Source organism: Cottoperca gobio, chromosome 19 (assembly GCF_900634415.1).
Source record: "Cottoperca gobio chromosome 19, fCotGob3.1, whole genome shotgun sequence".
Classification (NCBI taxonomy): domain Eukaryota; kingdom Metazoa; phylum Chordata; class Actinopteri; order Perciformes; family Bovichtidae; genus Cottoperca; species Cottoperca gobio.
The window spans coordinates 11,221,984-11,239,029 of NC_041373.1; the positions used below are offsets into that span (position 1 = coordinate 11,221,984).

The window sequence follows — 17,046 nt, forward strand, 5'->3', positions numbered from 1 at the left end:
GCCTCCATCATCTCTCAGGGAGTGATCGTTCATTTCCGCTTGTAGATCTACTAAACCAGGCTCATGTCTGCCGTACAGCACGGAAAGCGATGTGTGAACGTGAACCAACTAGTTAAGTTAGTATGTGGCAAAATAGGTGTTTTAAAAGCTAAAATAAGCTCATTTACACATTATCCGTCTAGCTAACTTGATAGCGACCAGTTCAGAGGTGTATTTGTGTTGTTAGGTCCGCTTAGGTTTAGCTAACGTTAGCTGGTTTACATTATGGACGTTTTACGTCCAGCTCTAATCAATATAAATGGAAGAATATACCGAAGGAATAATATTAAGGAAGAACATTACGAGGAGGAAGAAGAAGAAGATGTATCTTACATGGGGCCACCAGGTAAAGTGTATGAAGTCCCAGACAGTGCTGTCATGCTGTAGCTACAACTCCTTAAAAAAGAAGCCAATAATATATCTGTATATTTGTGGTTTTAACATGTTTAGAGAGTGAAGACCTCCCTGAAGATGAAACCTGTGATACCAGCTTAATTGAACAAAGCGATAAAGGATACCGCTGTGCAATCGATGTCCCAAGTGTTCTTTACAAGTGAGTTATCTACAAACTGCACATGTTTTGGTTCATCCCCAACTTGATAAGTACAAGAGGTTTTGTTTCTAAGCAGCATAATGTTTTTGTTCTGCAGATACATCATTGGAAAAAAAGGAGAGACACGCAGACGCCTGGAGACTGACACAAAGACATCCATCAGCATCCCAAAACAAGGAGTGGAAGGCCAGATTGGTGAGGACTAAGAACACCATAAAACATGTTAGAGAGCAATTTCTGAAATATAAGATTTTCTCTCAACTTTCTTCCTTAGTTATCACAGGTTCCCTCAAAACTGCAGTCTCATCTGCAGTCACACGTGTTGAGGTCCTTGTTGACAGTTTCCGCAAGAAGCAGCCTTTCACACATTTCCTGTCATTCCCTTTGAATGATCCAAAAATTCAAGAAGGATTCCTGAGCTTTAAAGATGAGGTGTTGAAGCAGTGCTCACAGGTACTGTAGAATAAAACGTGAACATGAGGCCATGTATTGTTTAAGATCAGCACATTATATCCTTAAGAAATGTTAAATATTCACACATTGTTGTTACCTGTTGTGTAGGATCATGGAGTTGAGGGAAGCATCTTTCAGAACCCTGCAAAGCTTCACATGACAATCGGCACCCTGGCTCTGTTAAATGACACAGAAGTGAGAAAAGCAAATGAACACCTCCAACAGTGTCAAAACTTCATCCGGTAGGGGCCAAATAAGGTTTATTTTTATTTTTTTATCATACTTAGATTTTAACTGTAACTAAAAGGCCCTGTTTTTATTTTGCCAAAAAATAAATGTATGGAAACAAAACAAAAATGACTGCTTTAAAGCATAAATCTGGTGATTATTATATATTTTTCTTGTCATTAACAACGCCCATGAAAACCAGCAATGAATTCATCCTACAAACAAGTATTGTCTGTGTAGCCAACGCCTGATATAGCGTATTCTGTTGTGCCATAGACAAACACTCATCACACACATCAGTGAGCCACACTGGTGCACCAGATGACATGCTCCTTCATTACTAACAACATGGGCACGGTAGTTTATTTTTAGTCAATCCTGTATACACAGATCAACTGCTGTGACACTCTCAAGCTCACCAAATCCACAACCGAAAATAGTCCCCAACAAATACAATATTTACTCTAACTTATGCTAAAAACTTCTGGGCCCACCTGTTTTAAGAAATGATGTATCCTTTAAAAAAAAAAAAAAAAGAATTATTATATTAAATAATTATAAATGGATTACAAGTGTGAACTCAGTTACACATTCACAACAAAAACAGTATTACAAACAGACCATTGTATCGGTTGCTCAACATTCAGTGTCTGAAAAATGTAACATTACAATGTAAAGGCAACCCTAAATTATAAGCCTGATGTGCCAGGTTTATCAGTGCAATCTGCTTGTTGCTGTCTGCCATCAGGGACATCACAGAAGGAAACCCTCTGCCGTTGGAGGTAACGGGCATCGAGTACATGAATGATGACCCGGCCATGGTGGACGTCTTGTATGCCAAAGTCAATGTGAAAGACATATCTGACAAGTAAGTGGATCAGTAACAAATCCTGGGAAACAATAAAAGATAACATGTTTATTATTACTTTAACCAAGGACCTGTAGACATACAATCATCAATACAGAATGAATAAAAGCAATAAAACAAAACACATATATGTATAAGGACTGGTCAGTCATTTGTAGCAATAATATGACCGACCAACATAAAGCATCTAGACATGCATCACACACAGCTCACAGCTCACCCTCAACCTCAGCTAAAAAGAGAAAGAAAAGTTAACTAATACTCATACATACTAACATATTGCACATGCAAACATGCATATCTGCAGTAAAGAACATAACATGTAAATGGTACTGATATAAGCAACGTTGCTTCAACCCTTATAAACTGAGCCACTGAAAGATGTCTACAACAATTAGAAACATAAACAGATTATAAAGCCCAAACAGGACACAACAAATTAAGAAAAACTTGCAGAAATGGTACCAGAGGGGGATTCGTGAATAGAATCAAACTGAAAAATGTAATACATTTACAAAAATTGACACCTCAAAATGTGCAATTCTCTGCTTTTAAGGTTGCAGGTGGTTGCAGACCGGCTGGTGGAGCACTTTGTCTCAGCAGGGCTGATGGTCAGAGAGTGGGACAGAGTGAAGCTGCACGGCACTGTGATGAACACTCTGTTCAGAAAGGACTCCACAGGTACATTACATGCGAGCAGAATATGTGCCAGTAGCTTGGTTAATGAGTTATTGACCTGGTGTGTGACCACATTGGTCGCTCCTTCCCTCGACCTGTTTACCAATGTCCTCTTATTATCTTTTGGCGTGGACCTGAGCTGCAGTGACGACAAAGGTGAATCAGATTCCTGAATATACGCAACAGGCAGCCAGTTCTCTGTTTGGCCTCAGCTCTGTTTATGTGCACCAAGCGGCCGTGTTTTCCAAGTACTCTGACAATGGATTCATTCATTTTGGCCATGGATAAAGTCCAGTCCCAGTTCTCAAATTTGTACTCAGCTGACCAACAATACAGCACAAGGGAGGGGCCGTGTACCGCTGTACCGTGTCTGCCAGACGATTAAAATTCAGCGTTATTTTCTCCCTGTTTCACAACTAAATGACCTTGATTGTCACCTTGTTATTGCCCACTGTAGCAGCACGTAAACATGTTTTATTTGATCAGGAGAAACAACAGGTGTTCTTTGTTCTGTGTTACATTGTTCAGCTTGTCTTTTACAGTTGACGAAACGGGCGGCCCAGGAAGACAAACCATGAGTGAACGAGAGGCTTTTGATGCCAGAAACATTTTAAAGGTTAGAGAACATGTACTCCTGCCTTCACTTTCAAATGCTGCTGGATTACAAACATGCAGACTTGTGCTCACTGCTTGACTGATACCGGATGACAATCACACATGGGGATTTAGAAAGTTTTAATCTATAGACCAGATGAAAAATTACCAGTCAAAAGTCCTTAAAGGAATATTTCAAAAACAGAGAAACAACAGTGAAAAATCAGAGAAAAACAAAGTTTCTTTTGAAGAATTCAAGGTAAAACAAATGATCATTTTAGGGTGCATTATTCATAAAAAGACTCAAATAAATTTGGAAAAAAATAGATAAAGCATGCTATAGTATATAGAAATATTTAACTAAAGTATTTGTGGAAATGAACTAGATTGTGATTATTCTTATGAAGCTCCTGCAGCTGTATTGCACCATACAAACTGTTGCAACACCGTCTGCACATTCAACACATTGTTTCAAGGATTTTCAGCTGTGGTTGACATTTCCACTGCTTTTGGAGTCGCATTGGGAGATGGGAGCTTGCCAATTAAAAGGTCTTAAAAATAGAGAGATTTAGTTTGTTTTGGGGTGAAGCACTCTTGATACCACTCTAGCAGGCACAGGATATTTATTATTACAATATATCTCCAATCTGTAAGTGTGTGATGTTATGTTTTTGGCTGAAACATCTACATGGGCCTTTTTTTTTTGTTGACAGTAGACATTTTTACTTGTCACCGTAGGAAAAGCACAAAAACAACGATGGCTCTGTTCTATTCAAGTGTCCCAGTAAGCTGTGACAGTGAGCCCGCATGCACAATAATACAAGACCGTGAAACTGATGCAGCTAAATTGAATTCAGCCACCTTTCATTTATCATGTACTCCTGTGCTTTGCTTGCCGTGACATGTCAAAATGTCGTCTGTTGTGTGCTTTTTTTTGTCCTCTGGTGTGTGACAGGGAACATTATATTACATAGAAAATGCAAATAAATGTGAGAGGAACTGATCAAAAAAAGGTCCAATGAGGCAAATAAAACCAGGGAATTAAAAGTAATACAAAAAATATATATATATATACCTGTTATGTGAGGGAACAAGAATGTGCCTGTAAAGCTCAAAGAGGAGGCATTTGATTGATTTTTTTTTTTTTAAAGCAGCACTTGTCAGAGTGAGACTTTGCAGACGCAGTTTCTTTGTGTGTGACGACTGAAATGTGACACCCGAGTTGACACTGCTTGAAATGCACCTTTCCCTCCCTCTCTGATGCAGAGAAGATCTTTGTTTGAATAACAAAATCCGTCATTTTCTTTTCTCTGAAAATATCACACGGGTGCTTACCAAACACTCAGGGGCACCGTAACCGTGGTAACACCATGTTTGTGAGTGACAGCTTATCTTTTTTCTTTCTCTCTCCGCAGAGTTTAACGAGCAAGGTCGACTTTTTAAACACAGCGCTGACTTTTCTAAATCGTTTCGTGGTTAGACTCATTTTTAATTCTAATGGCAAAATGAGGTAAAAAAGCTTTGTATTATTGCAGTTCCTTATTTTAAGACATTTGTTGTTTTTCATTACAGAAGTTTGGTGCTTATCGTTTTGGAGAGTTTAAGCTGAATACTGTCCTGCTGTCCCAGAGATATTCGACAGATTGTACGGGCTACTACACCTCTTCAGGGAGCATCGACTTCTCCTGAGCTTCTACAGGGCTGAGCCAATTCTGAGGTGGGAAATTAACAATGAAGAAAGTTTCTAGTTTAGCAGAACATTGAAGCAGCCTTCAGTTGTCCAGTAGGTGGCAGCATGTTGCTTTGTTTTGTTGTTATTGCAAATTACTTGTTCCACCTTTATATGAACCAGATTCTTTGTTTTCTAAAATCCCCCTGGGAAATGTTTATGGAGAAAATGATCCAAGTGCAGAAGGATTGAAAGTTCAGACTAAAGCTCACTCAAAAGATGAAACATGCGCACAAAATCACTCTGAAATGCTCTAGGTAGTCACATTTCTGTTTTTGTACTTCAGTCTCCAGACAATTTGTTCTCTTTAGGGAATTTGAGGCAAATGACATCAAAGTAAATGACACAAAATACATTTTTAAAGGAACAGGAAATCAAAAGGAAGAGCTGACAAAAGCATGATTTACTTTTGCATGTTTAGCATTTGTTGTTCACAATGGACAAATGTTATTTTGGATCAGTAGAATAATTCTACTTTGTCTGCAACGCTGTTATCTCAGAAGAGGAGATGATGGCCTTTTGTGTGAAATTGGACTGTTGAAGTTTTAAAGTCGGCTCAGGGTTAGATTTGCCTGTAAAGATGTATCAAATGTATAAAAGGGACATTTTGATGAACACGGTGGTCAAATGTAACAAAAACATTTACTCAGGTACTGTACTTAAGTACAACTTTGAGACACTTGTATTTGTGTATGTCCATTGCATTTGATATGCTACTTCTGCCCAGAGGCAAATATTGTACTTTTTTACCCCACTACATTTATCTTATGGCTGTAGTTACTTTACTGATTCAGAATTTACATACAAAACATATGAGGAATATATATATATTTATTTATATTTATATATATTTATTTATATATATTTATTTATATTTTTATATATATACATATATATATATATATATATATATATATATATATATATATATATATATATATGTGTGTGTGTGTATATATATATATATATATATATATATATATATATATATATATATATATATATATATATACTAGAAAACTTTCACAGCTGTTTTGAAAGATTCTGCTTTCACACTGATCATAAGCAAGTATTACATTGTCTTTCATCTCACTGCCTCATGAATGTGCTAATGTGTCACTGACATGATTTATTGCACCAGGTTGTTTCTTTTCTCCTTTTTTTTTTTATCAGTGCCCTCCCCTCACAAAGCCACAACCTTGTCTCACTCCCGTCTGCCGAGTGTGTCAGTGAATACAGACATCGGACACGGAGCCTCTTGCTCTCCACGTCAGAACTCGTTTCAGCCCTCCCCTCAGCTGGCGATGCGCTCTGCTTGGCATGCAGGAGGGCGATCGCAGAGCGCCCAAAAGTTACACTGATGGAAAGTGAGGGCCCTTTTTGTTTGTCAGCTTTGCCATCCTGTGCTGTCCACCCTCCCACTTCAGCAGTGGCGCGACTTCTCCCCCCCCCCCACCCCACCCCCATGTTCTCCTGGAGCCATGTCAATAGACGCCATGAGACAGGGACATGCTAATTTTGTCATGGGAAAACAGTCAGCCAGCCGAGCCATGCATTTACTATGGCACAGTCTGGGCTTAAAATGTATCTTTTGAGACACAGGAAAGGTGCCTAATTATGCTCTCCCTGTCTCCTGAGAGCATGCTTGTTAGTGGGTCAGGAGTACACATCCAGCATGACGCCACTCTCAGGTAACAGATATACTGAGGACTCTGGGAATTGCCAATACTATTTCTCATGAGCACACAGAGAGGGAGAGAGAGAAGATGATTTGCAAGTTAATAGAATTCATTGAGAATGTGCATACTTGTTTCTCTTGGCAGGGACATGATTAAAGATGCGCTGGGCAGATGTCTTCACTAATGATCGTACGGAAAACACGTGAAGGAACATGCGTCACCCGCAGACTGACACTGAAGACATGCTTAATTTGTCAGATTTCAATATAAGACGGTCGGACTACGTGTTTATTTAAATTGCCATGTGTGTCTTGTTGCATAAATTAGGAATATATTGGACGAGGGCTGCAAGGGGTGAATCTTTTTCAGAATCGTTCAATTACAGTGGATTATTTTCTCGACTTATTAACATTCGATTGGTCTATAAAATGTGGAATGAGAAAGTAGTGAAAATGGGTAACATTTAAGGACAATACAAATATTTAATAAATGGTTTATAACACAGTTGTTGTAAGCAGCCATACGGACGTTCTGTTGTTTATTAATATACAGTATTGGTCAAAAATTAAAACTTCTATGAAAACATTATTATTATTATTATTACAGCTGTTTTGTTGTTTTATTTTAAATTTCTATATCTGCTGACACCTATATTTATATACTACTTATCAATTATATACTACTTATCAATGCTAGGTGCAAAATCCCAAAGATATTTAATCTTTTATTTATTTATTTAATCAAAGATATAAGATTCTTACATTTTAGAGGCTGGAACCAGCAAATATTTGGCTTTTTTTTTTGGTTGATAAATTAGAGAAATATTGATTGATGGCTGGCCTCCATAAGTCAGAAGTCAGAAATGTAACAAAATTGCTAAATACAGTATTTGTCTGTGGTGTGGGTAATGATTTTAATTGACACAACAAAATCCTGCTGCTATGTTGTCTGTGTGGGTGAGCTTGCTTACAACATACATATTTTTCTGTCCCTGCAACATTTCTCACCCTAATTAGTCAGCTCTGTGCTTCCTGCTGTGGGAACTTGCAGCCGGACCCTTGAGATTTCCACACTTGCATACGTCCCTTTCATAACACCGGATAAATGAGACCTCGGCGTCTGTTTGTTGTTACCGTGGACATATTTCCTCTGTGGATCTGCATCCTTATTTTCCAAGATGTGAGGATACACAGGAGCTGGCTTTGAATTAAAAAGGTTTAACAATGTTGTTGTCTTTGCAGGAATGTCTGCATGGACTTGTTTACATGCGTTGATGAGTCAAATCGGCTGTATGTTCAGAAGGCTGAAAACATGCCATGTAAAAGCAGCAGAGTGAAAGCAAAGTTTTCACTTAGATGAGCCTGTAATACTTACAGTAAACCTTTTTTTTTTAATAATACAAATGAATTCACGTTCGCAAACTGAAGTCTTGTGTTATCTCATATTGTTTAGGCCTCTATCCAATTTGCATATTTAATTTCATGCCTGTTTTCAAATGAGCCTTTTTCTACGCAAAGGCTGTTTGAAATGGGTCTTACTTGATCCATGTCAAACCTTTGTGCCATTTTTGGGGGTTTTGATATTCAGAACCGCTCTGCGATTTTTCACAGTGCAATTAGACGTTTCGTTGGGAGGCGTTAATTCTGCCGGTAAAAAAAAAAAAAAAAGAGATGTTTGACATACGTGACTTGTTTTAATAGAGTAGACATGTTTGATTTGTATGCTCAGAGTAATAACGCACGTGAAATCGATTGAGCGCCTAATCACTTTTCAAGGCCATGGTATGTTTTACCCATGTGTGCCTTTTTTTTAAAGCACAGATGTTGATCAGGTTGATGGAATATTTGAATCCAAATCCAATTAACTGAAAGTGTAAATCTCACAGCAAGGAAGCTCTAAAGTGACGTTTCAGTCGGTAGCCTCGTTCTCCTGGTGCATGTTTTCCCCCTTAACAAGCTTAAGTCCTAAGATTATTTAGATCTTTTGATCGATCAAACACGTCCATCCAGGAGAAGTTACAAAGGTGCTCTACGGCTGATCCTGCTCGACAAAGCCTGCGAATCTGTCAAATTGTATTTTGTTAGCGGTGAAACACGACAGCACGCCTTCCTTTTGATTGTGCTCTCTTGTTGGATGTGACTCCAGCTGAGTGTCACCGCCGTTTGAATGTCACACTAATCACTCCGTCACTAATGGGCATGAGCGGCCTTGATGGACAGCCAAGACTGAAGTATTTGAAATGTCTAATGTGTGTCTCCAGCAAGGAGGCAGGTGATCCCTGCTGCAGCTCTTTATCATTCAGTGCTGAGTCTGGAGGCTGCCTGCAGCTGTCCACGTCTGTTTACTGCTGCAGGCATTCACACAGGGAGGAGAGGCACAAAGCCAAGTGTGTTTGAACAGCAGGTAGTCATTCAGAGTTGCTGTTTACTCTGTGTACACTTTGCACAAGACTTTAAAACAGAGCTGCAACTCATTTCCATTATCGATTCATCTCTATTACTAATTGCGTGATAGATGAAATGTCAGAAGATACTGACAAATGGCCGTAACAATTTAGCAGAACCCAAGATGATGTCTTGAAATGTCTCGTTTACCCAACAGTGAAAAACCCAAAGATTCATTTAGTTTGTTGTTCTGTGCTTTGTGTTTCTATTGAGCTGTTATATATTCACTATGGAGTGAAGGAAACGAGGCCTGATTATGACCATGGTACGTTTTATGGATCTGAAAATGCTGTTTTAAGTATGAAACACAAAAACACAGTGATCTAGAACCAAAACACCACCACACTAATACAGCTCTAAATATTAGCTTGATTACATTTTATTTAGACAACTAAATATTGTTACAAATTATGCTCTATTTCCCCCCCTATTTTTCTTTTTTTATTGAATTAAACATTAAAAAAATATATTTTATTTATGTTTTTTTTTTTTTTTTAATCAAATATATTTAAATTACAATGAGAGAAAAGCAACACATCCTCACATTTGAGAAGCTGGAACTCGTGAATATTTGGCATTTTAATAATAAATTGCTTAAATTTGACTAAATCTTCCGATTGTTTCACAGCGACAGAAAAACAGTTTATAAAGCAATGCCAACGTAAGGACTGTAGAGGTATTTAAATTTGAAATTAATTTGGTCAGTCGGGAAATTAAGGAAGCATTCATTGATTTCCTGTCTTCTTGGCAGCAGCAGAACGAACTGTAAACCCAACATATCATCTCCCAATGCTTTTGTGATAAATGTGTTAGCGAGCAGTTGCATAATTCCACATTAGCAGACGGGGAGAAGCATTAGCATTCATTTGGAGTCATGTTTCCGGCCACCTGACGAATACAAATCCAATATTCACTCTCTTTTTTTTTTTAAATCTCTGTTTCTAATCTCCTTTTAAATCATGGGGGAAATATCTGGCTCTTTAGCAGCTACTTAGCTCCACAACTCCACCCGCTACTTGCTAACACCGTCATCGATTACAGGTTTAAAATGCAGGAGTTGAGCTTCACTGCTGTGAACTCTCTCTGTGTCGGAAGCTGTAACTACTACTAGTACTTGTAAACTGTTAAACAAATCCTTTATTTCATCCGTCCACTCCAAAGTGTTGCGGCGTTAAATCCCCTCACACGACACTTAATGCCATTTCTTATTGGTAGGATGCGGAGTAGTGAAACTGATGGGGATTTGTCATTTATAGTGGGTTGGTATAAGCTGGATGTGCAGACTGCAAATAAATAATCTACTGAGACTGATCATGTCAAGAGTTCAGAATATTAGCCAGCTTCCATCTTTTGTGTGCTTTTAATTGAAAAAGTTGCTACGGTCTGTTCCACCCACTGCTGCAGCTGCATGCAGTGCAAAGACAGCATCTCCAGTACTTCCCTGGCGAATGCAAACTGCTGTCAGACTGCTCCCCAACTAACTTTGCACTTATAATAGCTGTGTGACCCAGTTTGAGTCCAATTGAATTAGATCTATACGCGTTTGGAGCAGCTCCACTTACAGCTGTAAATCACTCGAGATTACTTATTAAATGCCTCCCGATGTGGTTTATTCTCTCCTCAACTTTCAAAATAACTTCTTTTGATGCTTCTCCCATCCAGGAACTTGCTTTCAGGCTAGAGTTTTTTTCTTTTCTTCTTTTCATGCACAGTCACTTTACAGTGGTAGGACATATCACAGGCAGTAACTGCTCCACAAACAAGCAGTGGTCGCTCTTGTGGAAGAAATGCAGAAGCAGAATGTGTTTTTTTTTTTATTGCGTCATTAATATTTAATGCCTTTTTGTACGGGCTTGCACTTAAAAATAACAACATACGGATGGAACATGCACAAGTTAATTACAAAAACAGAATATATCGGATGTGAGTTGATGCAGCTCGCTGTGTGCTTGACATCATGTTATTCTAATTGTGTTTTATCTTTGCCTTAATACATTACTAAATAAATAAAACTGTCATCTGAGCTTTACTGTCATTAGTCGGTAGTCACATTATTCAATGAATTGATAGACAGAAAATGAATCAACAACAATTGATTTATAGTTTTAACCATTTATCAAGCAAAAATGTCCGACAGTCACTTTGTCCAGCTTCTCAAATGTGAGGATTTGTGTCTTTATTTAGTTTAATATCTTTGTGGATGGAACATCTTTTGGTCTGTTGGTCTGTTTCACTGTTCTCTGACAATATATATATATACACTGAATAATATATTTGTTGATCCAATAAAGAAAAAGTACAAATAATGATCACTCTTTATTTGTTGCAGGTCCTGGATGAACGTGTCTGCAGGATGAAGAAACTCTCAGTTGACAGTGAAGCACTGTGGGAAACATCAGAGGATGAACATGAATGGACTTACACCATGTCTTTGAATCTTTGCTGAATATTTTTTCTTTCAAATCATTTGGAAAATGAACATTTGTTCGGGTTATGTTTTCCTTCGTGCTGGCAGGAGGTGCTACATTTTAACATTCTGTTTAAATCTGGCAGGAATAAATAAATAAATGTGTAAAGCATCCACCCCTTGGCCTGTTGCAATTAATTGTTGGAATTCCTAAAGCAATCCTCGCGGAGTTGTTGCATCATGTGAGAATATGTACAGCCACGATAAGCAGTGTTGGGCCTCATGGAGCTGTTTGTAAGACAGAGAAGGGATGTGTTTATGTTTGTTAACGGCAAATATTTACAGATAAGCCACCCTTTAAATGTTGCTCGCTGTATTGTCTGGCGTTATTCAAATGAAGCTTTCCTCCCCTCAACTGCTTTTGTGTAAACTGATTACGCTTGGTGAACAAGATAGATAAGTTTTATCAACATGTCCCTAGAGAGCAACGCTGCAAACTGATGACATCAGTTAATCCCCTTAAAGGCACTCTTCCACAACGTAACTCTGATGTATAAGAAGATGTTTAATTATTTGTGTGGGGCTGCTTCCATTCTTAAAATTCAAGATTAGGGCTACTGGGTTATCATGTGGCAATATGTACTCACTAGTTTTAGTGATTAAGGTATTAAGGTTAAGCTAGGCTTTTTGATCCAGGCTCTGATTTGTGATTAGAGCCCATTGACTGCTGTCTCTGTAGGTTGGACCAATAGTTTATCAATCGGAGCTTCGTAGGCTACATATCGTGAAATTTGACCTTCAGAAATAGTGTGTGTGGTATAAACACCAACGGCCCCCAGCAATCGTCATAGAACGTTGTAAATAAGTTGTGCTTACCTTTGCTCGACACACCTGTCGCCGTCACATCCTTTGATAGAAGCTGAACTTTGTTTTGGTGTTTTCTGCCCATATTTTAAGATGAATGTGTCCTAACCATCGTTCTCAGGACGTAAATTTGAGCAGCTCGTCATTTTAACAAATACAAAATGACTAGCATTCGACAGCAACATCACGTGACTCAGCCACCGAAGGGATGTCAAAGTGTTCAACTGTGTTTTCATTTTAGGTCAGCTGTCACTGATACATCAGATTCTTACTACACGATTTTTGCGGCCAAAAGAATTCACGATAACGATATTGTCACAATACCTTTTAAAAGAAATTCAGCTCGTCAATTCATCTTTAACCTTGTTTATTAGATTAGATTCAACTGTATTGTCATTGTGCAGAGTACAGGTACAAGCCAATGAAATGCAGGTAGTGTCCAACCAGTAGTGGAAAAATGTTCAATATTCTTTCTGCGTTTTGTATCTTTTTTTTGGGAAAATGAATTACACTCATTCGTGTGTGTGTGTGTGTGTGTGTGTGTGTGTGTGTGTGTGTGTGTGTGTGGCGTTGGTTGAGGGAAACAAATCAAGAACAGAAAGAAAAACGGAAATAATTTAAGAGGTGCTGGATTATTTACACAACATTATCATGTGTGTTATTAACATGATATCAATATTAAAACATTTTAATATCACGGTTATTGTCTGTCATTACCCGTATATCGCCACGCCGCTACTTAATTTCAATGCATCAGAGGTATTTCACCGCTGTCATCAGGATTGAGAGGCACTAATGGTCCCTCAGTAGTTTGAAAAGAGAATATTTGTTCGACTCTCAGTAAATAAATTGGGCATTTAGACGGTGACCTATGGTTGTTACTGGACAGAGATGAGGGGCCAGATCAAAGCTGAATATATATATACTGTAATAATCTGGAAGATCTCTGACAGAATTGAATCAGTGATCAGTGAAGCACAATAAAATCCTTTTTGCCTGCACCTAACGCACTGTGATAATGAAAATGGTTCGCTGTGATCACATGTCCTTCAGGGCTCCTTGTCTCTTTGCTGCTGGATGTTGATGGAGCGGAAGAGAGCTGTCTGCAATTAAAAAAGGAAAAAAGATTTGGAGTCTTCTCATCGTTAAAACTTAGCATCTAAAAAGATGAAGCTCTCACAGCTTTCATCAACTTGTTTTCCATTTGCTGTTCCTGTTCTTGCACATGCAGGGCTTTTCTCTCAGGAGACCCGATACAGACTTCCCTTCCCCAATAACATCTCAGCTCCCACACCATCTTTAAAAGCTAATGATACAAAGCGGACCGCCGTCTTCTAAATGCTTCCCAGCTCAGATGTGTGACCATTCGTCTGCAGCACATTCATCCTGATCACGTCGTGACCGATGGCGACCTCTTGATTAACGCATCATGTCCAGCACCTCGTACTGTTGATGTGCACAGCTGGCTGACGCTGCGGGACATTTCTCCTGATGCCCTTGCTTACTAATTCTGGAGCTCTGCACACTCAGGGAAGCCTGCATCTGCCACATTGGCTGTTTTGATGACAGTGTCACAGTCAGTTCGGCCAGCTAATCAGCATCACAGGAACGCGACCCCGTCCCCCGCCTACTCTGCCTCGGCCAATATTGGTAACCTTAAAACTCCAAAGAATCTGAGCAGAGCGCTGGATTACGTTTATCTTCATGGGGATGAAATAGAGAGCGTAGGGAGCGAGGGCATGGAGAGTTTAGGGAGCAGCGGGAATAACGTGGGTGGATTTAAAATGATGTGCATGTACAGCATAACTCTTTTTGAAGAAAAAGTAGCAACATAGCAGCAGCTAAAATATGTATCACACATTTGACCTCTCAGATGCTTCCTTACATTATAATGTATAGCGTGCAATCCTTGTTCAAACCCATGAAAGAGCTTCCCTGTGACATAATCCAAGTTTTAAAACCTTTTTTAGCTCCTCCCAGCAGCTCCAGCCTGCTCTGTCCGGTCCACACTTTCCCCACCCTTAGAGGCTCCAGTTTTCACACTAGGAGGCTGAAATTGGGCATGAAGGTCAAGTGTTTGTGAGGTCGTGTGTGTGCGCGAATGCATGAACCTGTGGATGCATGCGCGTGTGCGGTCGCAGCTAAAGCAACTTTGTGCTTGTTCCTACAGTTTTCTGTGTTTAATAAAATTACCACACAGTAGTCCTTGGGTCATGTAATATTCTCGTATAGAAAGAGATACACGTTGCACAGATAGTGGGAGGAATGGGGAGTAAACGGGGGATAATTCCCCCCCGACGCTCCCTAATAGGTTTATCTGGCCATGGTATGACTTCATTAAGGTGGTGGGATGGTATGGAACAGGGTTTTGGACCGTGAAGACATGTCCTTGGGTCTTTGGTCATTTGTTTTTTAATTGGCATTCAACTGTCATCCTGCTATTATTTTCATTTTTAATTGACGAAAACCCGGCTTTGTACTTTAAAATGCATTGGAAGCTTTAAATAAAAAGATTTTATAAAAATTGTTGCTAAGTGTGGATTTGAATATTTCACTCAAAATAACTGCGTTGTTGCTGCTGAAGTACGGGTACAAAACTACTTTAAAAGGAAATTTAAGGAGAAAGTTGGCTTCACATTTGAATATTGAATTAGCACGAACTGTTTGCACACATATCCCATAATAACTCACACAAAAAAAGTGCTATTTGATAAAGTTTAGACCACAGAACCACGATAAAGGCTCCTTCCTACATGTACTCTGTATTTTTAGAGTAAGACACTTCACTGACACTTCTGATCTGAGTCACGGACACATTCTCTCTCTGCTGTTAATTAAGAATGAAGTTGAGCTAATTTTAAGCTAAATTAGTTTAACCTCATTTGTCACGAGGCCACTTGGGAGTCCTTCACTGACCCGCAGTAATCCACAGAGCCCAGTTTGGGCTGTCTATATGGTATTTGCTCAAATGCAGCAATGTTTCCAACTTTATTGTTTAATTGAGTCACTCACATCACTTTCATTATACAGCTCAACGCAGTTAGCCTTATTGGCACAAACCTGCCTTCTTCCCAAAACATTATAATACAAATAATAAGTCTGATTGATCATCAGTACAACAATAAACGTCTGTTCCACTTGTACATTCATTTGCAGCGTGACTATTTCTGAGTGTGTGGGCTGCTTACAAACAGCGAAAAAGACATTGAAGTAATGAAACCAAGTAAGCAGAAATAAATGATTAGTGCAGGATCTAATCTTTTCTTTCCTTTAACTCTCTTTCTCCCTCCCTCCCTTCTCCTCTCTCCCTCGCCTCTCTCGCTCTCTCATTTACATTCAGTGTGTTGAAGCAGCGGCAGCAGCAGCAGCAGCAGCAGCAGCAGTCTTGTGTGTGGATCCTTGGCAAGAGGACAGCAGCAGTAGCAGGAGATGCATCCCAGACCAAACTGTCTGAACAACATGGTGGTTTTAAGAATCGTCCCCTGCCTGTGTCTGCTGGTGGGCTTCTCGCTCCAGGTGGACGAGAAAAGTGGCAAAGAAGCAGGAAAAGCCGGGAATTTCATGGAAGATGAGCAATGGCTGTCAACCATCTCCCAGTACGGGCGAAAGATCAAACACTGGAATCGCTTCAGAGACGTGAGTAGTGTATTTAGTGTTATTATACAAGCGTGTTTTTGTCGGATCTCATGGCGCTTGAGATGCTGTCCGTGGAGGTAACGCGGGTTGCTTTCTTCTCAGGTGATTTTGCGCACAGTTGACTGTCGCTCTCAAGTGCATATGCACGCGATATTAACAGTTCGTGGTGCAGACATTCTCCAAAGGATGGAGATATCACGCATGATTGTGTGTTTGAATATTGTGAGTAAGAATAAGCGCGTACTCCTGCCTCATGAATTGATTGATAAATTAATCTTTTTTTTCTTCTTTTTTTTTAGCAAGGTGCCTCATTTTCTCAAAACATTTTATTCATTGGCTCACATACCAATCAGGCTACTATATTATAATGTTTTTTTTTTTAACACTTTTATCTATGGACCTTCTTATGGGAGAGTGAATTGAATACATACTCAAAGGAAATCTATCACAAGTCTTCCCAAGCTCCTTCTGGGTAATTGTGATTTTCTGAACAGTGTCTATTCACTGATCAATACCTATTGATCTGCCATATTGCACATACAATGTAGGGCTCACAGTGAGGAGGCTTCAGAGCTTTCAAGCTACACAGCGAGACCGCGTCCGTGTATTCCCTAAATCTCAAATATCAAGAACAAGGGAACAAACATTTCTTATTCTGGTGTTGATCTGTTTGTTCTGGGCTGTAAAGGGAAAGCTTTGTTTGTTCTGTTACAGCCATGGCTCTTCACCAGAGAAGGACAGTGAATTAATGTATCAAATTACAAACAGTGGGAATCTCCCACTAACCTAAATTTAATGAAATCACAAATTAAGAAGAGCATTTTTTGACATTTCATAGATTAAATATTAATCGAGAATATAACCAAATGAAAAT

General features: G+C 39.1%; 2 protein-coding genes across 3 annotated transcripts in view; both read left to right on the forward strand.

The window, feature by feature from the left end:
* Positions 1-11,848, forward strand: ascc1 (activating signal cointegrator 1 complex subunit 1). 2 transcript variants are annotated; one of them, XM_029456146.1, is made up of 10 exons: positions 1-385; positions 490-592; positions 690-787; positions 867-1,045; positions 1,154-1,287; positions 2,022-2,141; positions 2,698-2,822; positions 3,362-3,435; positions 4,986-5,130; positions 11,595-11,848. In XM_029456146.1, exons 1-9 carry the CDS (start codon positions 265-267, stop codon positions 5,100-5,102), a joined length of 1,071 nt encoding a protein of 356 aa, XP_029312006.1. In that variant the 5' UTR covers positions 1-264; the 3' UTR covers positions 5,103-5,130; positions 11,595-11,848. The 2 variants fall into 2 exon arrangements, with proteins under 2 accessions (XP_029312006.1, XP_029312007.1); XM_029456147.1 differs by lacking the exon at positions 11,595-11,848 and adding an exon at positions 6,966-7,349.
* A 4,045-nt stretch (positions 11,849-15,893) lies between these two features.
* The window catches only part of LOC115024156 (testican-2), a 37,998-nt gene continuing 36,845 nt past the window's right edge, over positions 15,894-17,046 (forward strand). Inside the window, exon 1 of the mRNA XM_029455483.1 lies at positions 15,894-16,172. Within this exon, the coding sequence (XP_029311343.1) occupies positions 15,966-16,172 (207 nt within the window). The 5' untranslated portion in view covers positions 15,894-15,965. The remainder of the gene's footprint in view (positions 16,173-17,046) is intronic.